Source organism: Lemur catta, chromosome 13, assembly GCF_020740605.2.
Source record: "Lemur catta isolate mLemCat1 chromosome 13, mLemCat1.pri, whole genome shotgun sequence".
Classification (NCBI taxonomy): Eukaryota; Metazoa; Chordata; class Mammalia; order Primates; family Lemuridae; genus Lemur; species Lemur catta.
The window spans coordinates 81,708,413-81,721,247 of NC_059140.1; the positions used below are offsets into that span (position 1 = coordinate 81,708,413).

General features: G+C 36.4%; 1 protein-coding gene across 1 annotated transcript in view; it reads right to left on the reverse strand.

Annotated features, from left to right (window-relative positions):
* Positions 1 to 12,835, reverse strand: part of RNF17 (ring finger protein 17) — a 100,649-nt gene that overhangs the window by 40,632 nt on the left and 47,182 nt on the right. The window contains exons 17-22 of the mRNA XM_045567012.1: positions 9,451 to 9,566; positions 8,351 to 8,471; positions 5,555 to 5,675; positions 4,228 to 4,452; positions 3,429 to 3,579; positions 3,181 to 3,299 (exon numbers count right to left, since the gene is read on the reverse strand). Coding sequence (XP_045422968.1) covers positions 3,181 to 3,299; positions 3,429 to 3,579; positions 4,228 to 4,452; positions 5,555 to 5,675; positions 8,351 to 8,471; positions 9,451 to 9,566 — 853 coding nt within the window. The remainder of the gene's footprint in view (positions 1 to 3,180; positions 3,300 to 3,428; positions 3,580 to 4,227; positions 4,453 to 5,554; positions 5,676 to 8,350; positions 8,472 to 9,450; positions 9,567 to 12,835) is intronic.

Genomic DNA, 12,835 nt, shown 5'->3' on the forward strand with positions numbered 1-12,835 from the left:
GGGGAGGGGGAGCAGGTGGGTATTCTGGTTTTGTCCTTAGAATATAAGCCCAGCAAGGACCTACAGCCAATTTATTGTGCTTTAAAAGTCACCTGAAGCAGTTTCTCTCTGAGAGGCCATGCCTCCATCATACACAGTTAATTTCGTTTTTCTTACCATTTTTATTGATTTGTTTATATAAAATATTTACACAGTTCCAAAGTTAAATCAATATTGTTAGTAACCTCTCTTTTCCCTAATAATCTTATGGAAGTACTCTTATTCCAGGTTAATACCAATAAGATAAACAGTGAGCTTATTCAACTTTTAATATACACCTCATTCTCCACCGTGTTTTTGAAATTGTGCTATATCTACTTTGTATACTGGACTGCTTCCCTAATAATGATCATTTACTTTTAATGTTATAGGTAAAATAAACATAATGTTAATCACCAGTACTTACGTCAAAAATCCCTCACGTCTTCTTGGTTATCTGAAGCCTACTCTTTAAAAATTCCTCAGGAAGGTTCCCAGAAACAATATTCCGTGAGTTCTTGAAAGGTCTAACTAGTTTGTGGTCTTTATATCTGAAGGTCACTTTGGCTGAATATAAAATCCAGAGCTTTTTGTTTTCTTCTTGAGTATTTTAAATATTATATGTTACTCCACTACCTTCTGGCATAAAGCACTGGTGATGACATTGTGATTTTCTCTTATGAACCATTAATTTTACTGAATTCTCTCAGTGTTGGCTGTTCTGAATTTATTTCCCTAAATATCCAGTGTGCCCTTTCAACATATAGCTTTAAATAGTCTTTCATTTACCTCCTTGAATGGCAGTTTTTACATTTGTTTTGCTTCACTGCTTTTAGTTTTCTTCTTTGGGATGCCTACTATAATTACATTGGGTCTTTTGGGGTCTATTTTAGATATCTTTAGTTTTCTTTTGAATCCTTCAGATTTTTGTTCTTTTTTTAATTTTAAAAACTGTCCTCCCTTCTATCTTTTATTTCTAGAGGCTTTAACCATTGTGTTTATTTGCTTTTGTATTTTTTCTAGTTTAGTCTACATTTCTGATTTTATTTCTAATTCTTTCCTGAATTCTGTCACCTCTTTCCAAATCTTCCTTTATCTCTAATCACCTTATTTCTGAGTTTTTCCAATTCTGCTTTATGTTGTTCATAGCATCTTCATTTTCTAAATTTCTTCTTTTTCCTTCTGAAGTGACAGTAAAAATATAAAAAAAAAAAGAAAAAAACAAAAAAAGAGAGAAAAAGAAAAAATAAAAAAAGACAAAAAAAAATACATAAATTCCTTCCAGTTCATTCTGGAATCTTAGATTACTATCCTGTGGGCGTGTCTCTGGCTGATTCCATTGCCTCCAGGGATCTTATTCGGGCCCTTACTCTCTCTTTCTCATAGTAACTTGTATGGGAGTTGACTGAATCCTTTCTTTTGCTCATGTTTAAGTGAAATAAAATTTCCTATGCTTTTAGGAGCGGGAGGTAGGTCACAATTGCTTTTGCAGCTTGCTTCGTGGCTCCAGAATTCTCTCTCCTGTTGTTTCCCCAAAGTGACACAACGTGTCATGCTGTCAGATCCTGCACTTCTGCCCTCCCACCCCCACTTTTATGTGGATCTTTTCTTTCCATTGCCCCATTATCTGTCTTGCTGAAATTAGACTCTGTTCCCAGTAGTTTCTCCTCAGTGTGGGCTCATGGAAAGGAGCTTGAGATCACTTCCAAGAGGCCGCCCGGCTTAGACGGCTCCATCATCACGGGACTCTGGCACACTCACAGGCCCCTCGCATCCAGGTGTGACCCACATCCCACATCACCCTCTTCTCAGTTTGGGCTGCTGTTCTCAGATTGGCCTGCATGCTCCACAAAACACTATTCTCAGAGCCGCTGGAATCCCAGTTAGCCTTCCAATTTCCTTCCACACAACTGCTGACACCGAGGGTCCCGATTCATGGTGTGCCCACCTGCTCTTATCTGGGGGCTCATAGGGGAACCTGTCACCTACTTTCGTTGTGGATATTGACCGTGCAGTCTTCAGTTTTGCCATCCAAGTGGCTCCGTTTTCATAGTGGGATTCCAACAGACTAAAAAACTACGCCATGCCGTTTTCCCAGAATCCACTATAATTCACTCTTTTTGGTAATTTACATACTTTTAGCTTTCCATGCAGTTCTAAATATAACTCATTTTATTTCTATCTGCCTTTGTTGTTCCTCAATATGTCTTTTATATTCAACAGTTTGAATTCTATATAGATACCTTTCATACTCACCCATCTCTGTTTTTAACTTTTTGTTTTGTACTTTATTATGTAGTACAGATGGGACCTTCTTTTCTTCTTTAACTTTTTAAAATTTATTTTTAATTATTATGGGTACATAATAGTTGTACATCTTTATAGGGCACATTGTGATGCTTTGGTACAGGCACATACAATGTGTATGAATCAGGGTAACTGGAGTCTCCATTGCCTCAGGCATTTAACATTTATGTTCGGAACATTCCAATTCCAGTTTTTAGTTATTTTAAAGTATACCCTAACTTATTGTTATTACAGTCACTTCGTTGTGCTATCAAATACTGTTCACTCTAACCATCTAGCTATATTTTTGCACCCATTGACCAGCCCCACTTTATCCCCGCCTTCCCTACTACCCTTCTAATTTCTTAACACCATTAAATTGATGTGCTCCAAATTTTTATCTTCCCCCCCCTTTTTTTTTTTTTTTGAGACAGAGTCTCACTCTGTTCCCCGGGCTAGAGTGCTGTAGCATCAGCCTAGCTCACAGCAACCTCAAACTCCTGGGCTCAAGTGATCCTCTTGCCTCAGCTTCCCCAGGAGCTGGGATGCCCGGCTAATTTTTCTATACATATAGATTTTTTAGCTGTCCATATAATTTCTTTCTATTTTTAGTAGAGACGGGGTCTCGCTCTTGCTCAGGCTGGTCTCGAACTCCTGAGCTCAAATAATCCACCCGCCTCGGCCTCCCAGAGTGCTAGGATTATAGGCGTGAGCCACTGCGCCTGGCCTCCCCTCTTCTTAAAACCCTAAATTAACTAGAATTTAGGAAAATTTCAGAACATCTTAGCAAAATTAAAACTGACAAAAATCCCATCTAAAAATATTTAAAATACTATTCAATAATGAGAAAATTAATTTACTTAGTTTAAAAACTACCTTATATCAACAAGAGAGCACTCCAAAGATAATCTTCCCATTTTCTTTAGATTTTCTTGAAGTTCTCTTAAACAGTTGATATTCACTACTAGTTGAACACCCACGTCATACAGCAAGACCTAAGAAAACAATAACTTTAAGTCTGTGAAAGACAACACTTCAAAATATTTTTTTGCAAACTGAAAAACATAATAAAAATTGGATTATGCATTCACTTTCACGACTATACTTTTAACTCTGCAATTTACCTCTACCAATGTGTCTGTAACCATTCTGATGATCTGGCCTCTTCGCCACTGATTCTTATCTGGGATCCTAACAGCACAGTGCATATCATTTTCCCATTTAACAGGTTCCCATTTTGAGTTTTCATAAGCAGCTATCATCTTTTCTTCTAAACTATATAAAGATAAAAAAGATTTAACTTTCTAAACCTTTTCTTATAATATGTAATTCTCTGACTACATGTTTTCTACCCACCCCCCCTTACTCATTCCCCCCCAGCCACACGGGACCCCTTGTTCTCCCTGGAGTAGACCAGGCACGTCTCCATCTCCAGCCTCTGCACGGGCTCTTCCCCTGACTGTGATGCGCTGCCCTCAGGTACCCACATGGCTCCCTCCCCCTCCTTCCTCAGGGCCCATTTCAAATGTCACTGTCTCTGTGAGGTCTTCCTTGACCACCCAAATGCTTTATTTTCTACTGTCCTTATCACTATCTGCCACGCTAAAAGTTTTATTTGTTCACTGTCTTTCCCTCTACTAGAATTTAAGCTCCATGACAGCAAAACCTTCTCCATGTTTTTACTACTATATCCCCGACACCTAGAATACTGGTTTGCCATATGGTAGGTGCTCAGTATTCGTGGAATGAATAAATTCTAGTATAGTGAAAATAACCAACAGAGATACCATTTTATACTTCTAATTTAGAGACCATTTAAAATAATCTTGCTTTTAAAATGTTACATTTGTGACTTCTAGATATTTGAAACAAAATATAGAAACAATAAAATCATATGCAATATGTTTTCCTTATATATTATACCTGTTAAGTAAGTTTTCTGTTAATAACCACTGAACATAAATCTTCTCAGGAGATATTACATTACAGATATGCACAGGCAGTTCCTTATTATAAAGTGATTGGAAATTCTCATTAGGCAATTTTGTAGACACAGCATTTGAGTTGTTTAATTCATTTGAGATAATTTCCTCTGGAGAAGGATCCCATACTTCAATATGCTTTTTAGAATTATCTTTGAGTGTATACCTGAAAAATAACAAAAGTAAACAAGAATAATATGCACAATACTTACATTTGCATTTGCTCAGCTCTGTATCTTGACTATGATGTTACATGACTATACATTTGTCAAAATTCATTCAACTATGCACTTAAAAAGGGTGAATTTTTACTGTATGTAAGTTATACCTCAGTAACCCTATCTTTAAGAAGAAAAGAGAAGATTCAGTCCAATGTAGTTTAAAAGTTTACTCTCATTTCTTTCTCCTCCCTCCTTCGAGATCTACTGTGGAAACACAACAGTCCTTCCTCCTTCTGCTTCTAGCTCCTCCAGTTTTAGGGTGGGCAGGGGAAGCTCGGCCACAGACATTAACACCAGGAGTTGTCACTGCAGGCCTCTGGTGGGTGTCATTACTTTTCTGGCTCATGCCGACAGGCCTCACAAGTGGCTGCTATCCAAATACTGGCCTTCCTGGGGGCCATATGTGGGAGCTCTGTAGAAGACCCCCCAGGGGTCACCCCCACTGCACAAACACAAGTCCCTGTTGTGGAAGAATTCTTTGTCTTGACCTCAAACCCTTCCAACCTGTCTTCACCACCACTCTGCTCTTCTGCTTCTGGGGTGGCCTCAACCACCAGCCTGTCCTGGGTGGATATCAGTACACTGGCTCAAGCCTGGTTATCTTTGAAACTATCCACTTGAACCCAGGAAAATTCACATTTCTACAAATGAGAATGTGAGCTCCTCTACCACTATGCTTACTCTCTATTTTGCCATTTCTCTACCCTGCCATTTCTCTTCCCAATTCCCTTCTCAAACAGCCACAAGGAGCTGCCTAAGCAGACGTGCCACCTGGAAGTAAGATGCCAATCTCCGTTTCTTAGAAGCACCCTAGAGCCTGCCTTTCTCTTGGTTTCTGGGTTCCTTAGGGATGAAGGGAAAAGCCACTCTACTCCTCATTAGACAAATGACTCCAATTATTTTCTATTTTTTCTGACCCAGGAACAGGGAAGATTCCCAAGAGTACAGCCTAAGCAGATATCCAATGGGGAATAACATGCCAGTTTCCCTTCTTGTGATTAAAATGTTACATACGAAATGACAATGAAAGTTTACACATTTACTCACCCTTCTTCATAGGACGCGAGGCCCTCATTAACAAGCTGGTCATTAATACTAGTAGGGGTTGTTTCAGGAGCACCAAGAGAATCAAAAAGCTCAACTAAGAGCACATTGTCTTCCAGAATTTCTGTAAAACCATTAAGATTAGTTTGGGTAAAGAAATAAATATGCCACAAAATATACTAAATGGGCAAATTTTTAAAAAATTGGAAACTTTAATTTCTTTCATTTTGTATATATGAGAATTCTTGCTGAATAATGTCACAGTTGTCTCTAGGACTTAAAGTAGCACTTTGCAGATATGAATGGTCAATGTTATCTGTAGCATATACAAATCAGTAAACATTTTATTTGAGGTTACTGTGTACTGTTTGTTCTATAATGAACCAAAATCAGCTTAAAGCTTTTAGGCTTAGAAAAGTACAAATTAACACATATTCATTGAAGAAGTATTCTGTTGCGTTCTGAAACTGTTTTATGGAATTCAACCAAGTTCCAGGAGGACAAAAGTGAATGAAAGTTAACTCAGGCCAGTGATTATTTACAAAGGTTTACAGCTTTTATAAGAATGGCACAAAGTTTAAAACAATAAAAAACCTAGAGCACTCAATTAACTGGAATTTTCTTCTATATATGTGTTTTTTAGGACAAACCATCTAACTTTTAAGTCTTTTTGTCTATCAGATCTATTTCTTAAACTAAACTGGGACTTAACAGACGGTAAAGTTTATATCTCATGTGCCTATGTACTTATTTACAGTAAATAGCACAGGGAACCCGCTGAATAAGTAACTGAATATGTGATAAACAGAGGAATTTCTTTAGAAAATACCTCAAAAATATGCACTGAGATCAGTATATACCTACACTTTCCACAATAGTAGCTGGTAGCTAGGCAAAATGATGATTCTAAATAAAAAGATAACCATTACCAGCAGTAACATCCTATATTTCCCAGTAATAAGTGTACATATTAGCTTTTTTCAAGAGTTGGAAAAAAATCATTCCCAGCTACTTTTCAATGGCCCAGATAAATAATTTGTAAACAAAAGGCTAAAGCCTCAATGAATTTTGATCTACTTTTCCATCTCTTGTATTAACTTTAGTTCTTTTGTTTCATACCTCTCATGCATAAGGTTCTTTATTCCCTTGGGCCAGCTTTCCTCATGTTCTTTACCTTTATCATTTCCCTGCTCTGCTCCTGATAAAACATAAATGTCCCTTGCTTTCTAAGGTACCAATATGCACTAATTCTCATGGGTGGTAGTTCACTTTATTAAAATGGTCCTGAACTCTCAATCTTAACTGCTGTGCAGGTAAATGGGGAAAGACAGTTTTGGCCAGGCAGTGCACTCCTTAAATCCATTAACCTGGGTTAATGACTACGGGACAACTAGCGTTTCGATGTCATTGGTGTAACAAATAATTAAGTGAGAAAGAATGCAGAGGAATCAAGAAAGAAACCCAGGAAGTCAGGTCTTGATGGACCGTCCACGGGAGGACATTCAAGGACAGAGCTAAAACTCTACAGAATACAACGCCCAGAGGAAGGCTGGAAAGCAGTTAAACAGGTTAAAGTTGACTCAGAACTCAGGGCAGGCTGCTCAAGGACTAGGAGGCCTTTAATTTATTGTGCATTTCAGAGGAGCCAGATACAAAAATTCTATAGACTAAGGATGTAATTTTTATAATCACATTCCTCTTCAATGAAACTACTTCAGAAAATTTCTTGTTCTGAAGTAAATTATCACAGATACACTCTCATTTCTAGAGTATGTGACTCTGAGCAGTTTATCTCTAAACTCTAGTTTCCTCACAGTAAATAGGCTAATAATTTTATGATGGTTTGGTTCATTTAAAGGCAGTGTGATAAAAGGGAAAAAAGGATACAGTAAAAACTACCCCTGAAAGTCCTATACATAACCTTAAGTAAACATGGTCTTGTGTATCCTGCACTAGTACTCATTAACCCAATGCAGCCAGTGTTCGTTAGGCTTTGGAACAGAGCAAAATACCAGATAAAAAACAGATTCCCAATCCCCCTATCCAAAACCCTTGGGGCCAGATGTGTTTCAGAAATTCAGAATTCTTCTAGTTGAGAAAAGCTGCGTGGTACACACACTGCATCTGTGTGATACCCCAGCAGTCTGGGGCAGCAGCCCGCAAACATCAACAGAAGTGGAGTATGTGAGTATTCACTGTGAAGGAGATAAAGACGACACGACATACGCCTTCATGGCAATTCAGAACAGATTTTGCTATTAGGACTTTTGATTTTCAGAACTTGTTATGCTACAAAATTGTGGGCTAGTGGTCAGACTGTGTTTTGGACCAAAACTGTTCCAAAACGGGAATAATTTTTTTTCAAAATATGCCGAGTCTACAGTTGGATTCACTTAAGCTAAACGAAACAACAAACAAAAGCTATTTACCAATCGTGTCCCATCTTCCTCACTTTCCTGAAAATTAAACCTTGGCATCCTCTGTGTCAAGGACAGGGACAGAGCCCCAGCAAAAATGGAAACAAATAAAAGAAGCCAATTCCTGCCTTTAGGGCTTTCAAGGGGCCATGTCAGCGGTGACGACCTTTGACAGTAATTTTCGCCCCCTGTGATGACTTCGGACTCCAGAGCCTACACAAGATATAATTCCATTGCACTTAACTCTCAACAAGTCTTACCTCTCACTATTACTACTGAGGGCACACTGAATTTATTCTAAGATTTGACAAATGTTATATCACCATGTTGCTCTTATTTAAAATTATGTATCACATAACAAGTAAAAATGGAAATATCTTACTAATAACTGAACATGTCATAAATTTATCTTGAGTTTTTTCTTCAAATTTTTCTTTAGCTTTTTTGGACCACTGCATTGTCCCTTTACATGGTTCAATATAGGCGAGCTTGCATTTAATTGCCTGTGTCAAACAAAATCCCACCATTAAGAAAATAAAATTAATTTCTAGTTATTTTAGAATTAAAAGAAAGTTTTTATATAAGTCTGTATAAAACTAATCATTGTGTTTGATTTAATTTATATTTCAAAATAATCAAATAAATGTGTGAAGGTGTCTGTAAAAGTACTTTACCAATGCAAATAACTGGAATGAGCACAGTATTTGGCTGAAAGAGTTACTGCACATTCATATACAGGAATAACAAGCAATCATTAAAAGAATTCCTGATACTTATGACACATTAATTATGAAAAGCAGGTTACAGGACTATTTATAGTCTGATTCTATAATTGTTAAAAACACAGAAGATGCATCTTGGAAGTGTATAAACACCAAAAATATTGAACAATGACTCTGAGTGAGTCTCCTCTTTTTGCTCATCTGTATTTTCAAGTTTTTTTCCTATGATACCTCAAATTTCTTAAAATGAAAAACATGGCTTAACACAGGATTACATAAATTAGAAACTGAGGCTCCTTCTTATCCTTTTCTCAGAATCCCACTTCTCAGAGATAAGCTTAAGTTTTTTTACATATTCTCTCAGATTTCTCTTATTACACATATATTATACATACTTAAACATAAATGGGATCACACTGAAAGTACTTCTGAGATGAACTTTAACTCAATGTCATGAACATGCAACTCTTATCACATTATGAGATATCTCAACATATGTTAAAAACTGCAGACCAGTAAGTACTTATTAAGACACAAATATACATATATTAGTAACGTTTACAATGAATGCTTATTTGCCAACATACACATTATTTCTTAACGAGTAACTGTAGCAACATTTATCTATAGCCCTTGTATCTGAAACTATTTACAGACAAAAATGGTGGTTAACAAAACACTTCTATGGTAAAATGACTTCTAAAAACACTTTCATATATGTGCTAATATTCTAACTCTAGAATTCATAGTAAATAATTACCTTCTCTGGGGGATTTAGAAACTCATCTTTTATCTTACGCATCTCTTTAAGTGTTATTTTTGCAGTATTACCAAAGTCCACATATTTAACTTCAACTTCTCGATGTCCAGGCAATCCTTGAAAAATTATGAAATTAGAAATCATAAACTTGGAAAAGCAAGACAATTATCTAGCAAAATTTATACTGATCTATAGTCAACTAGATTAGAATACTTTCAGGTTCAATATATAAACTTTATACTTTTTAGAAGGTAAAAAATATTTCTAATATTATGTATTAGATGATTCCAAAAAATCATCCATAATGCAGACTTGGTGGAATGAGAAACTAACCATTTTAAGATACTGAAAGGACAGCCAAATCAGACAATAAAATCTATCATATGGTCAGTAGCATAGCTTCAATGTTAAGAATTAGGCTCTGAGTCAGACTGACTGCATTAGAACCCTCGCCTGGTCACTAAAATGCTTGACCCTATTACCCTGAGCAAGTTACTTTTTCTAAACCTCATTACTTCATCTGTAAAATGGATATACCAATAGAACCTACTCTCATACGATGTTTTTGGAGGATTCACCTATTTAAAAAGCACGAGGCATAAAGTCAGCATTTAAGAAATGTTTCCTGTCAGTCAACATAGGTGATCAAGGCAAATATTCAAATCAAAGATTCATTCATATAACATTTAACTGTGAAATTTTGAAATAATGTTATATTTGAGGGATACTGCAAAAAAAAAACAAAAAACAAAAACAAGTAGAGACAGACCTCTATGTCACTCTAGTCTCTATACTTTAAACTTAACCTCTGGAAGGTTCACACAGAGGTTTGAGTAAAGACCTACCACACATTAACCTTTTTGAAAATCTCAAAATACACAGTTGACTTTAGCTCTTTCCAGTGTACTTATGTACATTGTTATTAAACTTGTTGCTATCATTTTCAAATTTAAAGACTAATACAGTGTATATCAGTGATTTCAAGATGGAAAAGATTCTCCATTCCTTGGCAGAAGTGGAAGGCGGCGGCTGCACGGCACGGGTCCTCTCAAGATGACACTTCAAACAACTCAAGCCCTACGGTGGTGGATATCTGCGATGGCTGAGAAGGCAGGTGTTATCACAGGTGTAAGGCCAGAAGACAGGGCAACCTCTCCCCACTTCCACTGGAATCTCCCTACTAGAAGGATAGTCTCAACTCTGCCGATGCCATTAGATTCTTACCCTTCCTTAAATCTCTGAATGGACATGCAGTTTTAAACAAATAGATGGATCTGAGATGGAATTTAAAGAACGTTATTGTTTTACCCAAACTGTCAATTACATATGAGAGCAGAGTCAGAAGACATGGAAGGTACAAAATTTCCCTCCCATTTATCCTCTCTGAGGAAACTACTGGAAGGTGACTCCACAAAAAAAGGAACAAACTGAAAAGGTAAACATGGGATTCAGAAAACAAGGGATCCAATACTGGGGAACAGTGAAGTATTCTTTGTCCAAGTGAAATAAATTCCCAGAATAAATGTGTGGTAAGCCTAGAGGGTAAGCAGTCCAACTGGAGAAGACAGGAGGATGTTTTCATGGTTAAGAAAATCAGACTAAAATTATCTGAAAAGTCTAATTATGTGGAAAATTGTTTTGAACTATGAAAAAAAGCCATAAAATAAAAGTGAAAATAGATACAATTATGAACTCAAAATACAATTAAAGTATATTTTATGGCTTTACTTAGAGTATGAATTTAATTAAAAATTGTGATACAACTATAGTGGGGAGGGCTACAGAAATCTAAAACTGCTGACAGAATAAGAAGTAAATAGATGATATTTAAGATTGAAGCATTAACTGAAGTATTACATATTATTAGAAGAAAAAACACAAGTAAACACCAGAAGAAATAGCTGAAAGAACAGAAAGTAATTGCCTTCAAGGAGAGGAATGGAGTGTGAAAAGTCTTTTAGCACTATTTAACTTTTAAATGAGGCAGACAGAAAACAAAAAAAAAGCTACTATTTACCAAACCAAGTATCATTTTCAAGGTGGAGTTCAACAGGGCCATGGAAGGCACAGGAAGACAGGGCAACTGAGTCATGTATTTCTATTAGCACCCCAAAAGTCACCATAGAAACTGCATCTTTCCCAAATGTAACTACTAAAAGATCACAGAGGTCTTATTGTGTACCAAATGGATACGTTTTAAAGATAATAATCTTAATCTGAAAAGCAGTTGCAAAGTCCTTAGTGTCATGAAAAATATCTTTATTTGTTCCAAAGATATTTACCCAAACATAAAGTGGTATCTCTATTACTATGGTTTGAATGCTTTTGTCCCCTTCAAAATTCATGTTGGAACCTAATCCCCAATGCAATAGTATTTAAGAGATGATTGAGTCATAAGGGTTCTTCCCACATAAATGGGATTAGGTGCCCTTTTAAAGAGCATTGATAAAGGAAGTTTGCCCCTTTTTTTTGCCCTTCCACCATGTGAAGACACAGCGTTTGTCCCCTCTGGAGGATGCAGCATCAGGGCCGCCATCTTGGAAACAAAGAGACTAAGCCCTCAATAGACTGGTGCCTTCATCTTGGTCTTCCCAGCCCCCAAAACTGTGAGAAACAAATTTCTATAGTTTATAAATTCCCTGGTCTGCAGTATTTGGTTACAGCAGAACAGAGTAAGACACTGATAAGAACCACATCTAAAAACTTTTAGCTAGTTCAAGTCACTAACCACTAACAGAATTAAAATCAATGATGATAAATGAGGGATAGAAAACTTAGGTTGAAAGAATAGTTTGACATAAGATACAGAACTGGTTACATATTAGGAATAACTTATAAAGATCTTAGATTACCTTAATAACAGAAAAACATATTAAACAGTGTCAAACTATAAAAATTTAACTTCACTCTTTTAATAAAAAAGTATATACCTACAAACTAGAAAGCATGTAAAAGGAACACAGCAGAATGGGTGAAACTGCCTATGGTATATCTAATTCCTGAAACCACAAAAGCTTAGTATATAATTGTTCTCTCTTAGCCAAAGCTAGGAAAGTAATCACAAACTTTCCTATTTCTGTTGCTAGTATCTCCATTTTCATACATCTTCTGTCTCCAAATCCACTTTTTATTTTTCCCATTATTTCATAAGTTGAATTCAATTACTTGACTTAAGAAGGGTGTAGAAAAAAGATACTGAGAAAACTCGTAGTTGGGTAAATAACTCCCAGGAAAGAAGAATATAATAAGCCAGAAGGGGAGTTGAGAGGACGTGAAAGACTCTAATTTGTACCTTGGCAAACAAAATAGCATGGGACAGACGTAAACAGTTAATATGAAGCTAGAGGTCACCAATTTTTGAATAATTAACTTTAACTGCTTTATG